Source organism: Cucurbita pepo, chromosome 8 (genome assembly GCF_057944985.1).
Source record: "Cucurbita pepo subsp. pepo isolate OVF chromosome 8, ASM5794498v1, whole genome shotgun sequence".
Classification (NCBI taxonomy): domain Eukaryota; kingdom Viridiplantae; phylum Streptophyta; class Magnoliopsida; order Cucurbitales; family Cucurbitaceae; genus Cucurbita; species Cucurbita pepo.
In genome coordinates this window covers 3,149,454-3,167,576 of record NC_141805.1, presented here as the reverse complement: position 1 = coordinate 3,167,576, position 18,123 = coordinate 3,149,454, and the positions used below count along the sequence as shown (strand labels likewise).

The following is an 18,123-nucleotide window of genomic DNA, read 5'->3' as shown; positions in this document are numbered from 1 at the left end:
AATATAAAATTTATTTATTTATCAACTTAATTATAAATATAAATATCAATAAAAAATCACTTATTTATTAATTCAATTTCTTATTTACAAAAATATTTATTCCCCTAAAATTGAAAAAATTGAAATTCCGATATAATTTCAATTCTTAACCTTGATTCTTAATCAATCGAGCTACTAAAATTAACAATTTTAAATAGTTTAAGGGTCTATTTAAAAATTTAAATATGAATTTAATTAATCGAACGCCTCAATTTAACAAATTGATTTTAATTAGTGTAATGACTTATTTAAAAGTTTAAATATGTTAAAGACCCAAAATTAAGAGCTCGGTGACCCGTGACCCAAAATCAAAAGTTTAGAGACTTATTAAACTTTTATTTTAAATTCACGTACTTAATAAACACTTCTAAGGATTGAACTTGTAATTTAGAAGAATTCCGGATATTGCAGAGCAAAAACGGAGAGACACGGAGGGTTCTTGATGCAAATTCTCCGCTCATATCCTCACGAACAAGGAATCGAGTTTGGTCTCGTCGTTCGTACTCGAATATATACAATCCGCGACGATTTGAACAGTGAGATCCAACAAAAATGACGAGCCTACGATGGATGGAACGACGAACGACTCGGTTTTTGGTTTATTTCCAGCTGAAAATACTCAAATTCCCTCTTTCCAATCTGTCTAATAGCTTCTTAGCACCAGGAACCTCCATTTCTACAAGTTTCTTGAGATACCCAATTGCTCCATGTGATATCATCAGCTTCTTGCATTTCTTACTCAGAGCAAGATTTACAAGGCAGGCGACAGCATATTTCTTTGCTGTGTTCTGTGGATTTGAGTCCAGCAGCATCACAAGATTTGGGACACTATTCTCTTCTTTCTTCACTTCATTGCTGTTTTGGGACAGTACCATCAAGCTCGCGATGGCTTGTGCTGCCACTTCTCGGACGCTGTTCGACTTCGCCTCGAGCATCTTGATTAGTGGAGGAATGAACCCCGCTTCCCCGAGTGTCTTTTTCATCTCTGGTGAGCTGCTAACCACGCAGATTGCTGATGCTGCTGCCTGCTGAGCACCTAATGATCCTGCTTTAAGGACACGAAGTAGACATGGAAGAACGCCGAGAGATGTTAGAATCTCGGTCGGAACCATGCTGAGGAGATTTCTCAGTGTCCCTATGGCGGATTCTTGGGTTCGTGTGTGGTTGATGTAAACTAATAGGCTTTGTATGCCACCTTCTGAAATCACAGACATTCGTAGCTTTTCACTGCCTGTAGTGAGGTTTTGCAAGCATTCGGCTGCCTGTTCCTTCGACTCTGAGAGAATTCCGCTACCGAGGAGATCGATCATTACTGGAATGATTCCTTCGTCGGCTAGAGATTGCCTAACCTCGGGAATAGCTGACATGTTCTTCAAAGTGCACGTTGCTGCCGACTGCAACACGGGGTTGCTGGTTCGGCAGATATCGATCAGTGGCTGAGCTCCTCCATGGCCAACGATTTCGCGTGCAGTTTCTACAGATGTTGATAGTCTTTGGAGGGAAATTGCAGCCTTTTCTTTACAAAGAGTGCTTCCAGACTCGACAAGTCGTATGAAAGGTGGTAGAACACCCTCTGAAATCAGCCAATTTTCGCAACTCCGCGATTCCACAATCGAGCAAATCGCCATTGCTGCTTTCTCACGAATGCAGGGCGATGTTGCAGAAAGCAACTGGATTAGAGCAGAACCGTTATTACGTCCCAAGACGCCGAGGACAGTCTTTTCATCCTCTTTCATGACCTCGACGAGGCTGTCGAGAGCTCTGTGCTTGGCTTCCAAGTGCCCAATTTGTAACCGGGCAAGCAATTCCCTCACATTTCTATGGTCAATCGACTCGGGTTCAGTTGAAGTACCAGTTACGGATAAAGGCAAAGCGGGCTCACCCAGCACACCGATCTTGATCAAATGGCCACAGTCTCGCAAATTCAAATCCAACTTCCCGGATAACGAGTCGAGATCATTCTGCATTCTAAGCTTCCCCTCATACTTTTCCTGCAAACAGATCTCCGCCAATTCAATTGCTTCTTCCAACGTTTTCGAGATAGCCTGCAATTGCTCTTTACAGAGAGCATTCTTGGCGAAAAAGGGGTGGCTAGACAAATCCGATATACGAGACGGGATTCCCTCCATCTTGGAAATAATCATCTTCCACCTACCGAGAAACACTTCGACCTCCATAGCCTTACGTAGAGCTACCGGGACCAGCTCTTGGGCATGTAACAACCAATCTTCAGCCAACCGACATTCTCCCCGACGTCCCTTTACACTAACCTCCACCATGATTCTCCAAATGGAAATGAATTGAGCAGTACAGAGCTAAACTATCAGAACAAATTCAGACAAAACAGCAAAGTTCAAGACATGATCCAAGTGACAAACAGGCAAAATACAACGTTATTCACATCGAAGGACATTGGAGAGGTTGCAATATAGACACAAATTGTATTTGAGCTTTAAAGAAAAGCCAAACCGACACATATTTTCTGCTGAAAACAATGAACAGACAACCAAACAACAGAAAACTAGAGTACAGTATAGCTGCCATATGAGTTATCTTCTCTCAATCAATTAAATGCAAAAGTATTTTTTTGTGAGATCCCACGTCGGTTGGAGAGGAGAACGAAACATTCTTTATAAGAGTGTGGAAACCTCTCCCTAACAAATGCGTTTTAAAAACCTTGAAGGGAAACCCAAAAGGGAAAGCTCAAAGAGGACAATATCTACCTGCAGTGAACTTGGACCGTTACAAATGGTATTAGAGCCAGACACCGAGCGATGTGTCGGTGAGGAGGTTGAGCCTCGAAGGGGGTGGACAAAAGGCGGTGTGCCAGTAAGGACGCTAGGCCCCAAAGGGGGTGGATTAGGGGTCTCACATTGATTGGAGAAAGGAATGAGTGCAAGCAACAATGCTGAGCCCCGAAGGGGTGGATTATGAGATCCCACATCAATTGGGGAGGAGAACGAAACACCCTTTGTAAGGGTGTGGAAACCTCTTCCTAGCAGACGCGTTTTAAAAACCTTGAGGGAAAACCCGAAGGAGAAAGCCCAAAGAGAAAAATATCTACTAGGAGTGTACTAGCGGTAGGCTTGGGCGAGATGAGTTGGGAGTCTACCTGAGCTGTATTCCCATTTTTCTTTTACCATTTGATATCATAAGGAAACTAGCTGATTATGGATTGAAAGAGAAACTTCACTTCGAAGATAAGACAGTGTATGAACTTTTTCCTTTCAATAATGAAGAACAATAGTAGGAATCTTGGGCTGTTCATGATATAAATAAATTAGTTATTTCAGATGGGTCCAGCCAGTAATAGAATACCTTCAACTGATATGATTTCCTTTAGAAATTGAATACTTCCAGCATGATGAACATAATAGCCACCATATGCAATTGCTACTCCTCAACCTGTAAAGAACACATCGAACCCCATCAATCAATCCCCAGATAAACACTCAACCACAACAACAAACAAATCCTGAAAGATCAAACAAGTAAAAAGCAAGCAAAAGCGAAATTTCCGCAGCAAACCTTCATAAATCAAGAACAGTAAACCAAGTAAAGCTTGATCTGCAAACGCTTTTTCAACAGCAGCGATTCAAGGAAAGCGTCTGATCTTGAAGAACCATTGCTCGAATTAAGAACGGGAATCGATCCAATGAACAAACTCGAAGATTCAAGAAAATCCAGAAGCTACAAAACGGCTGTTAATTTGGGGAAAAGCGAAAAACGTTCGAAAAATCATCGCGGGAAGACGACGAAGCTAATGAACAGGAAAAGAGTGAAAGGACACAGTACCAGAGGATCGAGAAGCCGAAATTTGAAAAGGATTGAAGAAGAATCAGAGCTTTTTTGAACAGTAATAGACACCGACAAGGACGATCGCATTCAAAAATCAAATTTCTTGAAATCTCATACCAATTTCTCTCTCTGGTAGGAGGAAATTGTTAGCCCCACTGTCGCTTCGCCTCAGATTCTGACTCAAACAATTAATTTACTATGAGATTGTTGGGAACGAGAGGCAACATGGATGTTTGAACTTCAATATAACCGTTTAGTTTTTGGGATATTTAGAATATTAAATCTAAAATTCTTTCCGAATAAAAAAAATGTTATGAAATAATGCTGTGATACCATGTTAAGAATGAGAAATATAAGTAAGATGGAACGTCCGAGAAATATAGGTGGGATCAACCACTATCAGATATTATAATTATACCTCAGATTCACCGCTATCAGATATTGTTGTTCTCTTTGGACTTTATGTTTCGGGTTTCCCCTTAGTGCTCGTGGGATCTCACAATCCACCCTTTCAGGGGCTCAAGGTTTTAAAACGTGTCAGCTAGGAAAATTTCCCTTTCGGGCTTTCCCTCAAGGCTTGTGGGATCTCACATTCCACCCCCTTCAAAGGCTCAAGGCTTTAAAACGCGTTTACTATGAAAATTTTCTTTTTGGGTTTCCCCTCAAGGCTTGTAGGATCTCACAATCCACCCCGTTCAAGGGCTCAAGGCTTTAAAACGCATAATTTCCCTTTCGGGCTTCCCCTCAAGGCTTGTGGGATCTCACAATCCACCCCATTCAGGGTCTCTAGGCTTTAAAACACATCTAATAGAGAAAGGTTTCCACACCCTTATAAATGGTGTTTCGTTCTCCTACCTCCCCAATCAATGTCTCACAGATTCAGTCGTTCCAGCATGGCTCCACTGATTGTTTTTCAACCGAAGCATCCAACAACGCAACCTAGTTCTACTTAACTAAGCCTCGTGTTCATATTTAGAGATGATTTGTTTATTTAATGAAATTAATTACCAAAATTTCTAACTTAACTTCAATTATTAGAATGTAGACGTTGACATAAATATTAAAATTTTAATTTTTTTAAATATTCATAAACACTAATTTTAGAAAAAAAAAATATATATTTATTTAATGGGATTAGGTTGAATCTATAATTCAAAGCATGTGTTGTACTCATTATTAATATTTTTTTGGTGTTAAATAAAAAAAAATAATTAATTTTTAATCGCATAAAAATATAAATGAATATTTCCTTTATCATCCTTATAATAAGGAGCATGTGAGAATTAAATTATGATCACGACTTCATCATGTTTAACATTGACTTTTATAATTTAATTATAATAATTAATTTACTTTAAAATAACAATCTCAAAATAAATGATAATAATATTTTTTTATATACTAAATTAATTTATTTTATCCTCCCATCAATATTTTTCTCCTATTTTTAATTGGACGGCTAGGATTTAAACCATCGCTTGGGAACCATCGGTCAAGATTGAGCCAATTTTGAACCTTTTCTGGCTCCATCCTTATCGACAGAATGACGTGGCAACTCTACCACGTGTGAAGCCATCCGTACGTGTTGCTTTCTTTTACTCCACGTGTGAGAAATATCACTACTGGTCTTTCGGCGGCAAAAATCAATATATCTTAATTTTTTTTTAATTGTATTAATTAAAATTAAAAAACTAATAATATTTGTTTAACTAATTAAATTATATAAATATTATTATTTGTTGATTTTTTTTATTGGAAAGATGTGGGAACATGTAATTATATATTATTGACAATATATATAAAATTAATAAAAATATATTATTTTTATTTCTCTTAGTGGTAGTGGGAGTGGTAGGTAATGGCAGAAAATAATAATATGAAAATTAATAAAAATATATTATTTTTGCAATGAGATTATTAATATGAATAAATTAATTTAAAATAATAGTAAATTGCTTTTTAATAAAGTAAATTCACATGTAAATTGGTTTATTTAAAGCAAAAAGTCCAATAATTTGATTGAATAATTATGCATTAATGTTCTTTTTTCTTATAGCTTCACTCATATTTTAAATTAATATATAGTATAAGACGGTTGCTTATCTCGAAAACCACTGTAGATTGAGATTTCTATAAGCCGAGCAACGAACCTGTTATTATGGTTCGAGATTGATCGCTTTAATGATTGAACAAAATAGATTAAGTTTCGAGAATCTATATTAGATTGTCTTTTTTATGGCGTATATGGGTTGGGGTGAAATTTAATTTTGGACCAACCTAAGATTTCATATTAGTTGAGTTAGTACCTCGAACAACTTGAATAGAGTTCACAACTCAACCCAACTCAACACTCTATTCTCGGGTTGGGTTAAATTTGGGCTGTTAGATTATTTTTTTTAATTATTTAGAAAAATCTACCATAATAATAATTATTTATTCCATCATTAAAATTATAAAAGTTAAAAAATTAAAAAATTAAACTTTTATAAAAATTAATATATATATAGTTAGTTTAAGGGTTGTTTCAAAAATATCACTAAATTAAAAAAAAAAAAGTTAATATTCTTAATTTAAAAAAAAAACCATCTTTAAATTTTTTTAAAAATACATTTTATTATTTTTAAAAAATAATATTAAAATATTTATAAATAATCTATGAAGTATAGATATACGATATATATTAATAGTAAAAAATATATTTTTTTAAATAAAGAACTGTTTTAAAAAAATTTATAGATATTTTTTTAATTGAGTAATAATAGTAAATATATAATTGATTTTTTTTAAGTGGAAGAATATTAATGAAACTTATTAAAATTTTAAAAAATATTTAATTTTTTTAAAAAAAATCAAACTAAAAAATTTAAAATAAGATCAAAACAACTATCAAACACGGGTAAATTATCCATAAAAAAACATAGGTTTATTTATTTATTTATTTTATTTTATATTATAGGATACCATGACACATAAATATACACAATTATATGATATGATAATGTCGAGTTTAAGTCACAATTTTAACCTTCCATAATTATTATTCACCATCTTCTTATTTCTTCTTTTTTCCAATAATTACTGCTACTATTTACTTAGTTTTCTCAGTTTTTAGGTCTAATAATATAGTTTTACTGTGGTAACCATTTAGTAACTTTTAATTAACTTTATTGTCTACTAAGTCAACTTAGGTAACTAATTATAACCAAATTAAGAGTCCAAATCAGAGATTAATTAACGCAATTAAAACTCATAAAAATACAAAATAATAAAATATAGATTAAAATATTTTTTAATACGGTACTAATAATAAAAACATTTTCAAAATTTATTAAAAATAACTACAAAGAAACTTTTTAAAATTTAAATGTAAATTTTTTAATTTTTTTTTTTTTTTAATTTGTTAAAAATTAAGAGTATTATTAAGATATTTATAATTGGAATTATCTTATTATATATCGCTCCAAAATTCAGGGACACTTTTATCCACGTTCGTCCCCGCTTGGAAGCCGTGGAGGGTGAGAAAATGGCAGCACCGCCACTTCCAAATCTCTTCCTCCCGCCAATTTCCCCTACGAGCTCTCCGCAGAGCCCTAAATTCTGTTTTCCGGCGACTACTCCCACCGTCGGCGCACGGCGGGCTACTCCGTTCGTATCTTGTTCTGCTGCTACTGTGAGAAAGGGGGGTAGAGTTAATCCAGATGATTATCATTCCACTCTAAGAGCTCTCAATTCCAAAGGCCGCATGCCAAGAAAATCTCTCGGCCAGGTCTGTTCTCCAACACTGCGTTTATCTGATTATCTCCTAGTTATTTAAGTGATTTACGATGCTAATTTCTTTTATCTGCGTTTGGATTACTGGGAAATTGGGAAATGTGTATGGTTAATTAGTAATGGCCACTTTATAATTTGTGTGGAAATCTTGATATAGGAAATGTAGAGTCATTTTCTCTATTCGATTACATGCTGGAATTCAGGAGGAAGCCTTTGTTCTGGATAGCATTTAAGAATTGAGAGGACACCAAGTATCTGGATAATTTTGGAGGATCTATTCTTTATGTATTGATGTTTTTCTTCACGTAAGTCATTAGGAAATTACTTTTTTGATGATCAGTATTGAGGCTTCATTTCTTGCTAATCTCCACAAAAGCCCCTGCCCAAAACTAGGGAGACAATGAGGTTTGAAGTTTTAAATGAAGATGGGACATTCGAGAGTATTATTAGTAAACTGCAAGTTTGATTTGATCCTCTCTCAAGGATGATTAGTCATTGGTTGGATTGGACCGAATTCGAAGTAGCCTATGATTTCCTTCCTTCACTTGTTGGCATCTTTTATGTTTGCAGCATTATATGTTGAACTCTTCAATTAACGAGCAGCTGGCTGCTGCAGCTAATGTTAAAGAGGGCGACGTGGTATTGGAAATTGGGCCCGGAACTGGGTCGTTAACCAGTGTCCTTATTGACTTAGGTGCTACAGTGCTTGCAGTTGAGAAGGTTGGTTTTTTTTGTTTTCTGTCTTATGATTTGATTTCTGTAAGGCTTCGATCCACGAGTCTAGATGGGAGAAATGGATGTCGAAGTTAACTATGAAAATAACGCTCATTTCTAACATATACATTAAATCTGGGAATGTTTGAATCTTCGAATGTTAGATTGATTGAATTTTTGGTTCTCAGATGCAAGTTTAACTTTTACTTCAACTATCCACTCTGATATATAATATCTGTCTTATTTTTGATTTACTGTTTGGGTATAGGATTCATATATGGCTGCTCTTGTAGATGAAAGATTTGCTGGCACAAACAGATTGAAGGTAAGTTAAATCATCTTTTTTGGGGATAACGTAGTAGGATTGCTGATCAAAATTCTGTAAGGACAACAACATCTTACATGACTAAGAAGATCACTCCTAGAAATTGGTATTTCATTTATTTTTTTGTTAAATTCTCACAATGAAGTCAATTAAGAAAACTACTGATAAGATTGCTGGCCATGTAACTAAGCCAATCTTTTATGCAACACCTGAAGTTGGATCTTTAAATATTCTCCATTCACCTAGCACACTTTTATAATTCTTTTCTTGTAACAACTCAAACCCACCGGTAGCAGATATTGTTCTCTTTGGGCTTTCCCTTCCGGGCTTCCCCTCAAGGTTTTAAAACGCATCTACTAAGGAGAGGTTTCTACATCAAAGAATGTTTTGTTCCCTTCTCCAACCGATGTGGGATCTCACAATAATATCTACTAGCGGTGGACTTGGGCTTGGGCTGTTACAAATGGTATCAGAGCTAGACATTGGGCGGTGTGCCAGTGAGGACGCTGGCCCCCAAGGGGGATGGATTGTGAGTTCCCACATCGGTTGGAGAGGGGAACGGCACATTCCTTGTAAAGGTGTAGAAAACTCTCCCTAGTAGACTCGTTTTAAAACCTTGAGGGAAAATCCAAAGATGACAATATCTGCTAGCGATGGGCTTGGGCTTGGGCTTGGGCCGTTACATTTTTCATATCACTAAGAAATGCTTCTTGTATGGTTGCTTAGTAGAAGTTAATAAAATAGATGGTGCTGGGAATAAGATATTTGTTCTTAGTTCTATGTTTATTACAAGCATTTTTTGAATTTACTGGATTCATACATGGTCAATATAAGTTTTGCCATGTCCATGTCTTACAGTGTAGGCAATGTTGTGACTATTCCAACTGAATCATGCAGGTTCTAAACGAGGACTTCACGAAATGTCACGTGAGTTCACATATGTCGTCATTGCTCAAAAGTATTGAGTTGTCTGATTCAAAATCACAACCTGCAAAAGTAAGTCCATCTGCTAGATATGCTTCTTAACTTATCACATTTGATTATTTTGTATCAGAATATGCCTTGTGCAGTAACCATTTTCCTGTGGTCTTTTTGTTATGCAATGGTTCTCAAGTTCTTGCATATTTTTACATAAGTTCAAGAATGAATGCTTAAGCTCCATAACTTTCAATGGTGTCATGAAGTTCTTGTTTTGCTCATAAAATGTTTGTCATGTTTGTATACGTTGTTCGGGAAACTCAAGCATGTTTTAGTTTATGCTCCAGAAAGTGTATCCATTTGAAGTGAACTATTTTATTCTAAATTAGCTTACTTGAGTTTCTTGTCTGCAGGTAGTCTCCAACATACCATTCAATATAAGTACAGATATAATTAAACAACTTCTTCCAATGGGAGACATTTTTTCAGAAGTTGTTCTTTTACTCCAGGTAATATTGCTTTTTGAAGAACAAGCTCTGGATATGATTGGATCCTTGTTGTTTGTGGTTAATACTTTTTATCTGTTTATTTTTAAAACCTATTTTTGTCATTCAATAAAGGGAAAACAAAAAAAACAAAAAAACAACATTTCAAACTTTCAAGTTTCAATTATGTGTTTGAAGGGGTAATTGCTGCTTCTTTAGTCAGGCTTTATACAGTATTTCTGTAATCAGCTATGAGATTCTTTTGAAAATTTATAGATAATATCAAAGGCAAGATACCATGCGCATGCATGTATAAACTATGATAGACTTTCAGATTATTTTGTATTCTAGATTATTCGGCTGAACCCGCACTATTTAAACCATGATATCATCAGTCATTTTCACAGCTACCATGAATATGTGTTTAAACTATCAGGAGGAGACAGCTCTACGCTTAGTGGATTCATCTTCGGGAACATCTGAAAAACGCCCCATCAATGTATTTGTGAACTTTTATTCAGGTATCCTACTAGTTCTACCCTTTCCAAATTGAAACGTCGATGTTGTTTGATATGTGCTGTACATGTTTTATAGCCACCTTCTAAACTGATTATAGATATTGTTCACAATTTTGTATTTTACAAAATTTATGAATGCATTAAGATCTCCATCTTCATTTGGTTTCAGACTAAGAGGAACTTAAATGATTGATTACATGATTCAAATTACTAAACCTTAAATACCTACGTATATATTGTTTTGCTACATTATCTTACTGAAGTTGGAGAAAAGTTTCACTCTTATTATTTTGTTTGATGGGTCATAATGATTTAAATATACAAAATTTGAAGCTTTGTTTGGTAACGTACAAATTTTTATGAAGTTATTTGTAAGATTTCTCTTCCATTTCCTTCATAGATCCTGAATTCAAATTTAAAGTTCCAAGGACAAACTTTTTTCCTCAGCCTAATGTAAGTAATTTCTCATTTATGAGATATCTTTTTTTCTTTTTCTGTTTATACTTTCAACCCCATCCATGATTTGATTCTTCTGGAAAATTTTGGTTTCTTAAAGAAAAGGCTATTGAATGGTTGAAGTGATATTTTCATTTGTTTACGATTTTATAGGTTGACGCAGCTGTTGTATCTTTCAAGCTGAAGCAAGCTGCAGACTATCCTGCAGTTTCCTCCATCAAGAGCTTCTTCTCAATGGTTATATTTCCTTCATGGCTTCGTTAACATAAACAAATTTTGCTCTTAATTCATATATATTTCTTCTTCATTCTTGTGAAAAACTGGGCTCAACCAAATTCTTAGTTTCACAATACCAAGCTATATCATTTTCCTTGGATCATTGCTATTGCATAAAATTGTCTACAACATAGAGCATGTTGCTATACTATAACGCTGTTTTCTCTTGTATTCCTCGGCCATCTTGATCTGGTTATTTCAAGAGAAAACATCCATAAAGGACAGTATCCCATATCTAGCGGTGTTGGCCACTAGAACATAGATGTGAGGAATGTTGAGGATTATTGGGAGGGAGTCCCACGTTGGCTAATTTAGGGAATGGCTATGGGTTTATAGGTAAGGAATACATCTCCATTGGTATGAGGTCTGTTGGGAAAACCAAAAGCAAAACCACGAGAGTTTATACTTAAAGTGGACAATATCATACCATTGTAGAGGTCGTGATTCCTAACATGGTATCAAGGTCATGCCCTTAACTTAGCCATGTCAATAGAACCCTCAAATGTCGATGAGAGCCTCGAAGGTGTAGTCAAAAGTGTCTCAAGTGTGTCGAACAAAGGGTGTAGTTTGTTCGAGGACTCTAGAGAAAGAGTCGAGCCTCGATTAAGGGGAGACTGTTTGAGGGCTCCATAGGCCTCAAGGAAGACTCTATAGTGTACTTTGATGAGGGGAGGATTGTTGAGGATTGTTGGGAGGGAGTCCCATATTGTGGCTAATTTATGGAATGGTCATGGGTTTATAAGTAAGGAATATATCTTTATTAGTACGAGGCCTTTTGGGGAACCCAAAAGCAAAACCATGGAGCTTAAGCTCAAAGTGAACAATATTATACCATTGTGGAGAGTCATGATTCCTAACAAGGAAGAGGAAAATCTTCTTTTGGGCTTGCCTTAGGCGTCTTTGGACTCACGGAACCATCTTTCAAATTGAGAGAAAAACCGTTCTCGAAGCGGGCAAACATGGCGAGCTTCGGCTCCGGCTCCGGATGACACCTATTGAACCACTTTAGAGTGTGCGCGCTTTAGTTTTCGTATTTCGCACTATAAAATCTTTTAAGTAATGAACTGCACCAATTTGTTACCGCATTGAAGTTTGTTTGTTAATGTATCCGCTACTATCCTTTAACAGGCTTTGTTTTGTTAATGGATATAGGTTAACTCAGCATTCAATGGCAAGCGTAAAATGTTACGAAAATCGCTTCAACACATTAGCACAGCCCTCGAGATAGAAAGAGCTTTGGAAGATTGTAGCCTTCCAGCAACTGTAAGGCATATCTCTGCTCTGCCAATCTTCTAGTTTCCTCAGAATCTATTAACTCTTTTCTTTATATATGGTCTGTTTGCAGTCAAGACCAGAGGAGCTAAGCTTGGATGATTTTGTTAGGTTACATAATTTGATTGTGAAGCAGTAATACCTGAGGCATTAACTGGAAGAGATACTCAAATCCAAGTTCCTTCAGGATGGCCTGTAAAGGAGGTTGGAAGGAAGCAACTGAAGGTGTAATAGGAGAAGTGGACTGAGAAGGAAAAGGAGGCTTCCACAAGCAGCTTGACAAGAACCAATGCAAGCTAGGTAAGTGATTTATAGCTAACTTTGTAGTCACTGTTCATTTTAGAACGAATCGATGCCTTTTCATGCTGGTATGATGCGATTTCAGTTATATTAGTGATCAACAACGACCATTAGTAAAATTCTAAATTATTACATCTGTTCGTTTTGTTGGTCAAGTCCATTTATGGCCTCGTTTATCTTTGGCTCACGAGTTCATTGAGCAGTCATAGATTCAGATTGTGTCCTTTTAAAGGGGCGTTTGTTTTGAAGAAAAGAAGAGGGAAATCTTTATTGCACCCCTTCGTTTTGTTGGTCAAGTCCATTTATAGCCTCGTTTATCTTTGGCTTGGCTCACGAGTTCTTTGAGTAGTCATTCAAGGGTCTTGATAATTCATATTGTTTCCCTCTAAGGGGGCGTTTGCCATAATTAATGATTAAGGGCAAAAAGGTAAAACTACATTTAAAATATAAAATAAAACAATTAAAAAGTGCTATAAAAACTGGTTTTTTTTTGGAAGATATTATTTATGCAAGTCTCAAAATATTCTTAATTGTTTCCAGAATTTATTTATTTATTTATTTATTTTGTAATAAATTCATCGAGTGTAAAAATTAGGAAGGTAGCTTCTAATATAACGTTGAATACATTATATTAATGAATATTTTTAAATATTTAAATAGATATTAAATATTTCGTGGTCAGTCTTCTACGAGTTTAGTATAGGATTTTCTATTGACATGTATATACATGAACTATTTTGATTAAATCATTTGTCCTAATTTTAAAGTGGGTCGTATTAATAGTGTCCTTATCCATACACCGTAATACTATAATTTATTTCTTGAGAGCGATTGTCTTGTTTATCAACTACATATTGTTCAAATTAAAATTATTAATAAATTAAATAATTAATTACAAAGATTTATGATATAAATCTTAAAAACCCACATAGTGTCCGTTCACGTGTTGTCTATGGTTGCATGCCCATGACACGTCATATTCATATTCATTTTACTTGCTTTCATGTTATATTACTTTTTTAAGTTTATTTCTATTATATGATTGTTCGTAAAAATCATATCTAGGCGGACAAACTACTACTATAAATAGACTAAGTAGTCATCAAAAACCTAGCACGTGACTAAGTATTTATAATTTCTTCAAGTTTTCTCTGAAAACGTGACTCGAGTCTCGACCATACATCAATATTGTCCACGAAATTTGATTGTAACAAGAAATTTGATTGTCTTGTTCACTAGATTAGAGCAAAGGCAACACAATCGCTAATCGAGCTGACAAGAAAAGTTCGATTGTGATGCACACCACACACGTGAATCGACTTAGATTATGAATCTAATACAATAGGAGACAACTAAAAAAGCATATGACATGTCTGATTAAGGATGTCGAAAACTACAAAACAAAATCACATGCCTTTTCAGCTAAACACGACACAGTTCATCAGCCCCCTTCCAAGATCTCACAAAATCTCAAATCCCCCACCATTTTTCTCCTCCTACATGGATTAAAATAAAGCAAAAAACGAAGCATCCTCGTTACCTTCATCTTCTTCACTCCTTTTGTCTTTTTCCCTCTGAATCTTTGATCCGCCATGGCCGAGCTCTGACACCCATCAGAGCTTTTTCGACCCATTATCGAAGCTGCCTCCCACTTTCCTCTTTCAATCGATTTATATATAAATCCATCACTCCCACTCACCTCACTCACTTAAAATCAATTCAATTCCATTTTCATTTCTTGATTTAGTAATTCCTCTGTTCTTGAAGCTGCTTCAATGGCGGCGGCGGCGGCGGCGGAAGCGGCGGCTCTGTCATTTTCCCCTTTTCATTTGGATGACGCTGCCTCGACCAGAATGCTGAAGGATTTTCTTCAGGAAAGTAATGGAAATGGAGAATCGAAAACGGCGTCGTTTGTTAAGAGGATCTCGTTTCCGTCGCTGAAATTGCGAAGGATTTTGCCGAGAAGCCTTTCGCGGCGGCTGTCGGGGATGAGAGAGAGAGATGAGAGAGAAACCGGCGGCGATATCGTTATTAAAGTAAAGGACATTATTCGGTGGAGATCGTTTAGGGATTTGGTCGACGAGACGGCGGAAATGGCGGCTCCGCCGCTTGATTTCGCTGATTCGCCGGGTCGTTATACGGCCACCGCTACTACTACGACGACCACGACGGCAACTAATAGCAACAGTTCGAGTTGGTGCGAGAGCGATTTCACGGCGGAGGATTTGCCGTCGCCGTCGTGGAAAGGTTGCTCCGACGACGATGAAGCGGGGAAAGTATATTTCTCTTGTGTCGGTGAAGATTCGTCGGAAACGCCCGTAACAAACTCAGAAAACGACAAAAAGGTGAGCAATAATTGAGTTCTTCGCACTTACGATGAAAATGGTCTTTTTAACTTTCTTTGACTTTTCATGACCGTTGGATCAGTTTTATTTTGCAAGCAAATTGTGAACCGTGTGATTAGATCAAATTTTTCTCACAAGATTAGATTCGTCCGTAGAGTATCACACTGGGACTGAAATTAAATATTTAAAAATAGGGTATTTTATTTTTATAATAATAATAAATAATGTATTTATTATTTGATAAAAAATTTACAAATGAATACATTTTATAATAAAATAAATTATGTTTATTTATATTTTTTTTTTCTTATAATAAATAATAAAATAAATTAATATATTTTATTATTTATTATAATTAAAAAAATTAAATTATTTAACAACATTTTGAATCATTTTCCAGGTAAACTTATTATCCCGTGACAATAAAGGCGAACAAAGTGCTCGACGACTATTAGAACGTATCGACGAAACAATTTCATTATCACGAAGTTACAAGTTAATGGAACTGTTTCAACAAGAACGTCCGTATTATCGAGAAAGTGAAGACAATGAAGAACGGGATAGAAACAAGAGCACGGGAAAAGCTAAAGAAGACGGGAATGAGTTGTCTCGACGAGAATTTTCGTACCAGCAAGAAAGTGAAAGCGAGGAAGAACGAGATAATAATAATGGGAAAATTAGCACGACGGAAGCTGAAGAAGATGAAAATGATTTGTTTCGACGAGAATTCCCGTGTTATCGAGACAGTGAACACGACGAAGAACGAGATGAATCGAACCGAAATGATTTTGGATGGATTTTGTCACAAAATGGAAAGGAAAATCTTTGGAGGGAAATGGAGAGAGAAGGGAAATGGGGAGTGTTTGGTAACGAGGAGAGAGAAGAATTGGGATTAGAAATTGAAGGGGGAATTTTTGGATGTTTGGTTGATGAAATTATGCTTGATATTTTCCCGTTATCAGTATAATTTTATTTATTATTATTATTTTTTTTTATAGAGTCAATAATTTTTTTTTTTTTAATGCATACGGGATTAAGAGGACTCGACCTTGCCTCTGCTCGGGCCAAGGTCCCTCAATGCAACGTCGCATCTCATCTTGTCATCTCGATTCCCATCGACAGGGTCCATATGTCTTGACGCCATCATAACTCGCTCGATCATGCCACCGAGAATGGGCCCGTGTGTCATTCATCTCATCGGGACTTCCCGAACATCCATCCATCCGGGTTCTTCGGATACCATACCGAATAGTGGGTGTATGTAGCAACCTCCAACACGCGGGCTGGGGCGCAATATCGGCACACACGTGCCATCTAATACTGTCCTTCAAAAACCAATTTCAAAGGAAGTCGCCCGAGACACTCGTTCCGGCACGCTCGCCCACATTGTGACACACGTACGTGTCACAGGGTAGCTCACTTAGGCCACATGGCCCAGGGGTGGCAGAAGGGAAAGCTCAAAGACGACAATATAAATTATTTGCAGTAGAATTTCTTCCCCGACGTTCTAAAAAATGAGAATTTTACAGGGATGGAAAATGAAAAACGAGGCGGGGACAAGATGGGGAAATCTTCTGTATCCTCCTCTCGCCCATCGACATCTCAAATTTATGAGTCAGTTTCATGGATCGTGAATTAAATTATTTCATATAAAATAGTTAATTTCTCTAATCGAGCTCAAACTCAACAAATGCATATACAATTATCGAGCTCAATTGAGTAACACCGGCAAATAAACGTAGGTTAGAAATTGCAGTAGCCACAAAGGAACAAAACTTAGCAGTCAGTAGTTTAGACACGTACAAAGCATTGTCTTGAAGACAACTATTCGATGGGCACGAGTTGCAAGGAGATTACAACGATCGTTTTAACATGAACGATCACTTTTAATAGAACAATAGCTTGTAACTATCCATATCCGATTTCGAATCCTTTTATACCAAATTTATTTTTAATAAAAGTAAAATATTATTTTTTAAAAAATTAAATTAAGATTTGTAGATGAATTTAAATTATATTAAAAAATTAAAATTTTAATTTTAAAATTGGTTAGAAAATAAATAATAAAACAAAATAATTATGGAATTAAATAAAATTAATATATATATATATATATATATAATTTTTTTATTTTGAGAATTTCAATCTTACGAAAAAGATTTATTTAATGTATAATGTACGAAATAATAATAATAATAAATAAATAAATAAATAAATAAAGTCAAAGGTAATTCATTAATGTTATAAAAGCCATGCTTGACGTTTTAGCAAAGCCTTTATTTGACTCCTCCCCATGTGAAATGTCTTCTTTGCACTCCCTCCAAAGCTTCTAACTCCCCTTGGATCAATCAACTTCGTATCGTAAAATTTTAACGAGTACGATTAGAAGTAGTTGATGTTAGGAGTAAATTGAACCATAAACATAAAGGATCGGGAAAATCAACGATAATAAAAAACAGGAGCGAGAAAGAACATTTAGGTTGAAACTCAAGACCTCCCGTCGATTTCCATCGTGCCCTCTACCGTGTAAACCTGACAAAGCTCAATTTGATCCTTTTAGGAGCGAGAAAGAAAAGTTAGGTCGAAGCTCAAGATCTCCTGCCGACTTCCAGTGTGCCCTCGTTTCGTGTAAACCTATTCCAGCTCAATTCGACCCTTTTTTGACCTAATCTCGAAGATCGTGTGATAAAACGACATCGATGTGCAAGTTTCTCACAACAAATTTTACCATTTTTTTTTTTTTTTTTTTTTTTTTTTTTTTTTTGTAAAAGTCTAATTAATATTTTGTTAATTAATGATATAAATATAATATAAAAATTTGTGGGAATTACCCTATGAGGTCAATGTACTAACTAAAGACCTAAAATTTAAATATATTATTGCTTGTTATTAAAACAATCACTATT

The 18,123-nt window shown here is 35.6% G+C and overlaps 3 protein-coding genes across 4 annotated transcripts; 2 read left to right on the top strand and 1 right to left on the bottom strand.

The window, feature by feature from the left end:
* Positions 1-354: 354 nt before the first annotated feature.
* LOC111799604 (uncharacterized) lies at positions 355-4,041 on the bottom strand. 2 transcript variants are annotated; one of them, XM_023683008.2, is made up of 4 exons: positions 3,835-4,041; positions 3,568-3,729; positions 3,358-3,444; positions 355-2,359 (listed from the first exon to the last, which is right to left on the bottom strand). In XM_023683008.2, the coding sequence occupies exon 4, from the start codon at positions 2,316-2,318 to the stop codon at positions 639-641; it is 1,680 nt and encodes a 559-aa protein (XP_023538776.2). In that variant the 5' UTR covers positions 2,319-2,359; positions 3,358-3,444; positions 3,568-3,729; positions 3,835-4,041; the 3' UTR covers positions 355-638. The 2 variants fall into 2 exon arrangements, with proteins under 2 accessions (XP_023538776.2, XP_023538777.2); XM_023683009.2 differs by having other exon boundaries at positions 355-2,354; positions 3,568-4,041.
* Positions 4,042-7,307: 3,266 nt separating this feature from the next.
* Positions 7,308-13,006, top strand: PFC1 (Ribosomal RNA adenine dimethylase family protein). The gene is made up of 10 exons (XM_023683203.2): positions 7,308-7,603; positions 8,179-8,328; positions 8,591-8,647; positions 9,545-9,643; positions 9,979-10,074; positions 10,487-10,571; positions 10,969-11,021; positions 11,178-11,261; positions 12,453-12,563; positions 12,646-13,006. The coding sequence occupies exons 1-10, from the start codon at positions 7,361-7,363 to the stop codon at positions 12,709-12,711; spliced, it is 1,044 nt and encodes a 347-aa protein (XP_023538971.2). The 5' UTR covers positions 7,308-7,360; the 3' UTR covers positions 12,712-13,006.
* Positions 13,007-14,241: 1,235 nt separating this feature from the next.
* LOC111800011 (uncharacterized) lies at positions 14,242-16,199 on the top strand. Its single transcript, XM_023683585.2, has 2 exons — positions 14,242-15,217; positions 15,618-16,199. The coding sequence occupies exons 1-2, from the start codon at positions 14,648-14,650 to the stop codon at positions 16,182-16,184; spliced, it is 1,137 nt and encodes a 378-aa protein (XP_023539353.2). The 5' UTR covers positions 14,242-14,647; the 3' UTR covers positions 16,185-16,199.
* Positions 16,200-18,123: the final 1,924 nt, after the last annotated feature.

Excerpts from the sequence above, each read along its gene's own strand:
- LOC111799604 (XM_023683009.2), bottom strand. The coding sequence starts at position 2,318 with ATGGTGGAGGTTAGTGTAAAGGGACGTCGGGGAGAATGTCGGTTGGCT.
- PFC1 (XM_023683203.2), top strand. The coding sequence starts at position 7,361 with ATGGCAGCACCGCCACTTCCAAATCTCTTCCTCCCGCCAATTTCCCCT. Across the intron at positions 10,572-10,968 it reads ATTTGTGAACTTTTATTCAG|ATCCTGAATTCAAATTTAAA; the intron begins GTATCCTACTAG and ends TTTCCTTCATAG. Across the intron at positions 11,262-12,452 it reads TCAAGAGCTTCTTCTCAATG|GTTAACTCAGCATTCAATGG; the intron begins GTTATATTTCCT and ends TAATGGATATAG.
- LOC111800011 (XM_023683585.2), top strand. The coding sequence starts at position 14,648 with ATGGCGGCGGCGGCGGCGGCGGAAGCGGCGGCTCTGTCATTTTCCCCT. Across the intron at positions 15,218-15,617 it reads ACTCAGAAAACGACAAAAAG|GTAAACTTATTATCCCGTGA; the intron begins GTGAGCAATAAT and ends ATCATTTTCCAG.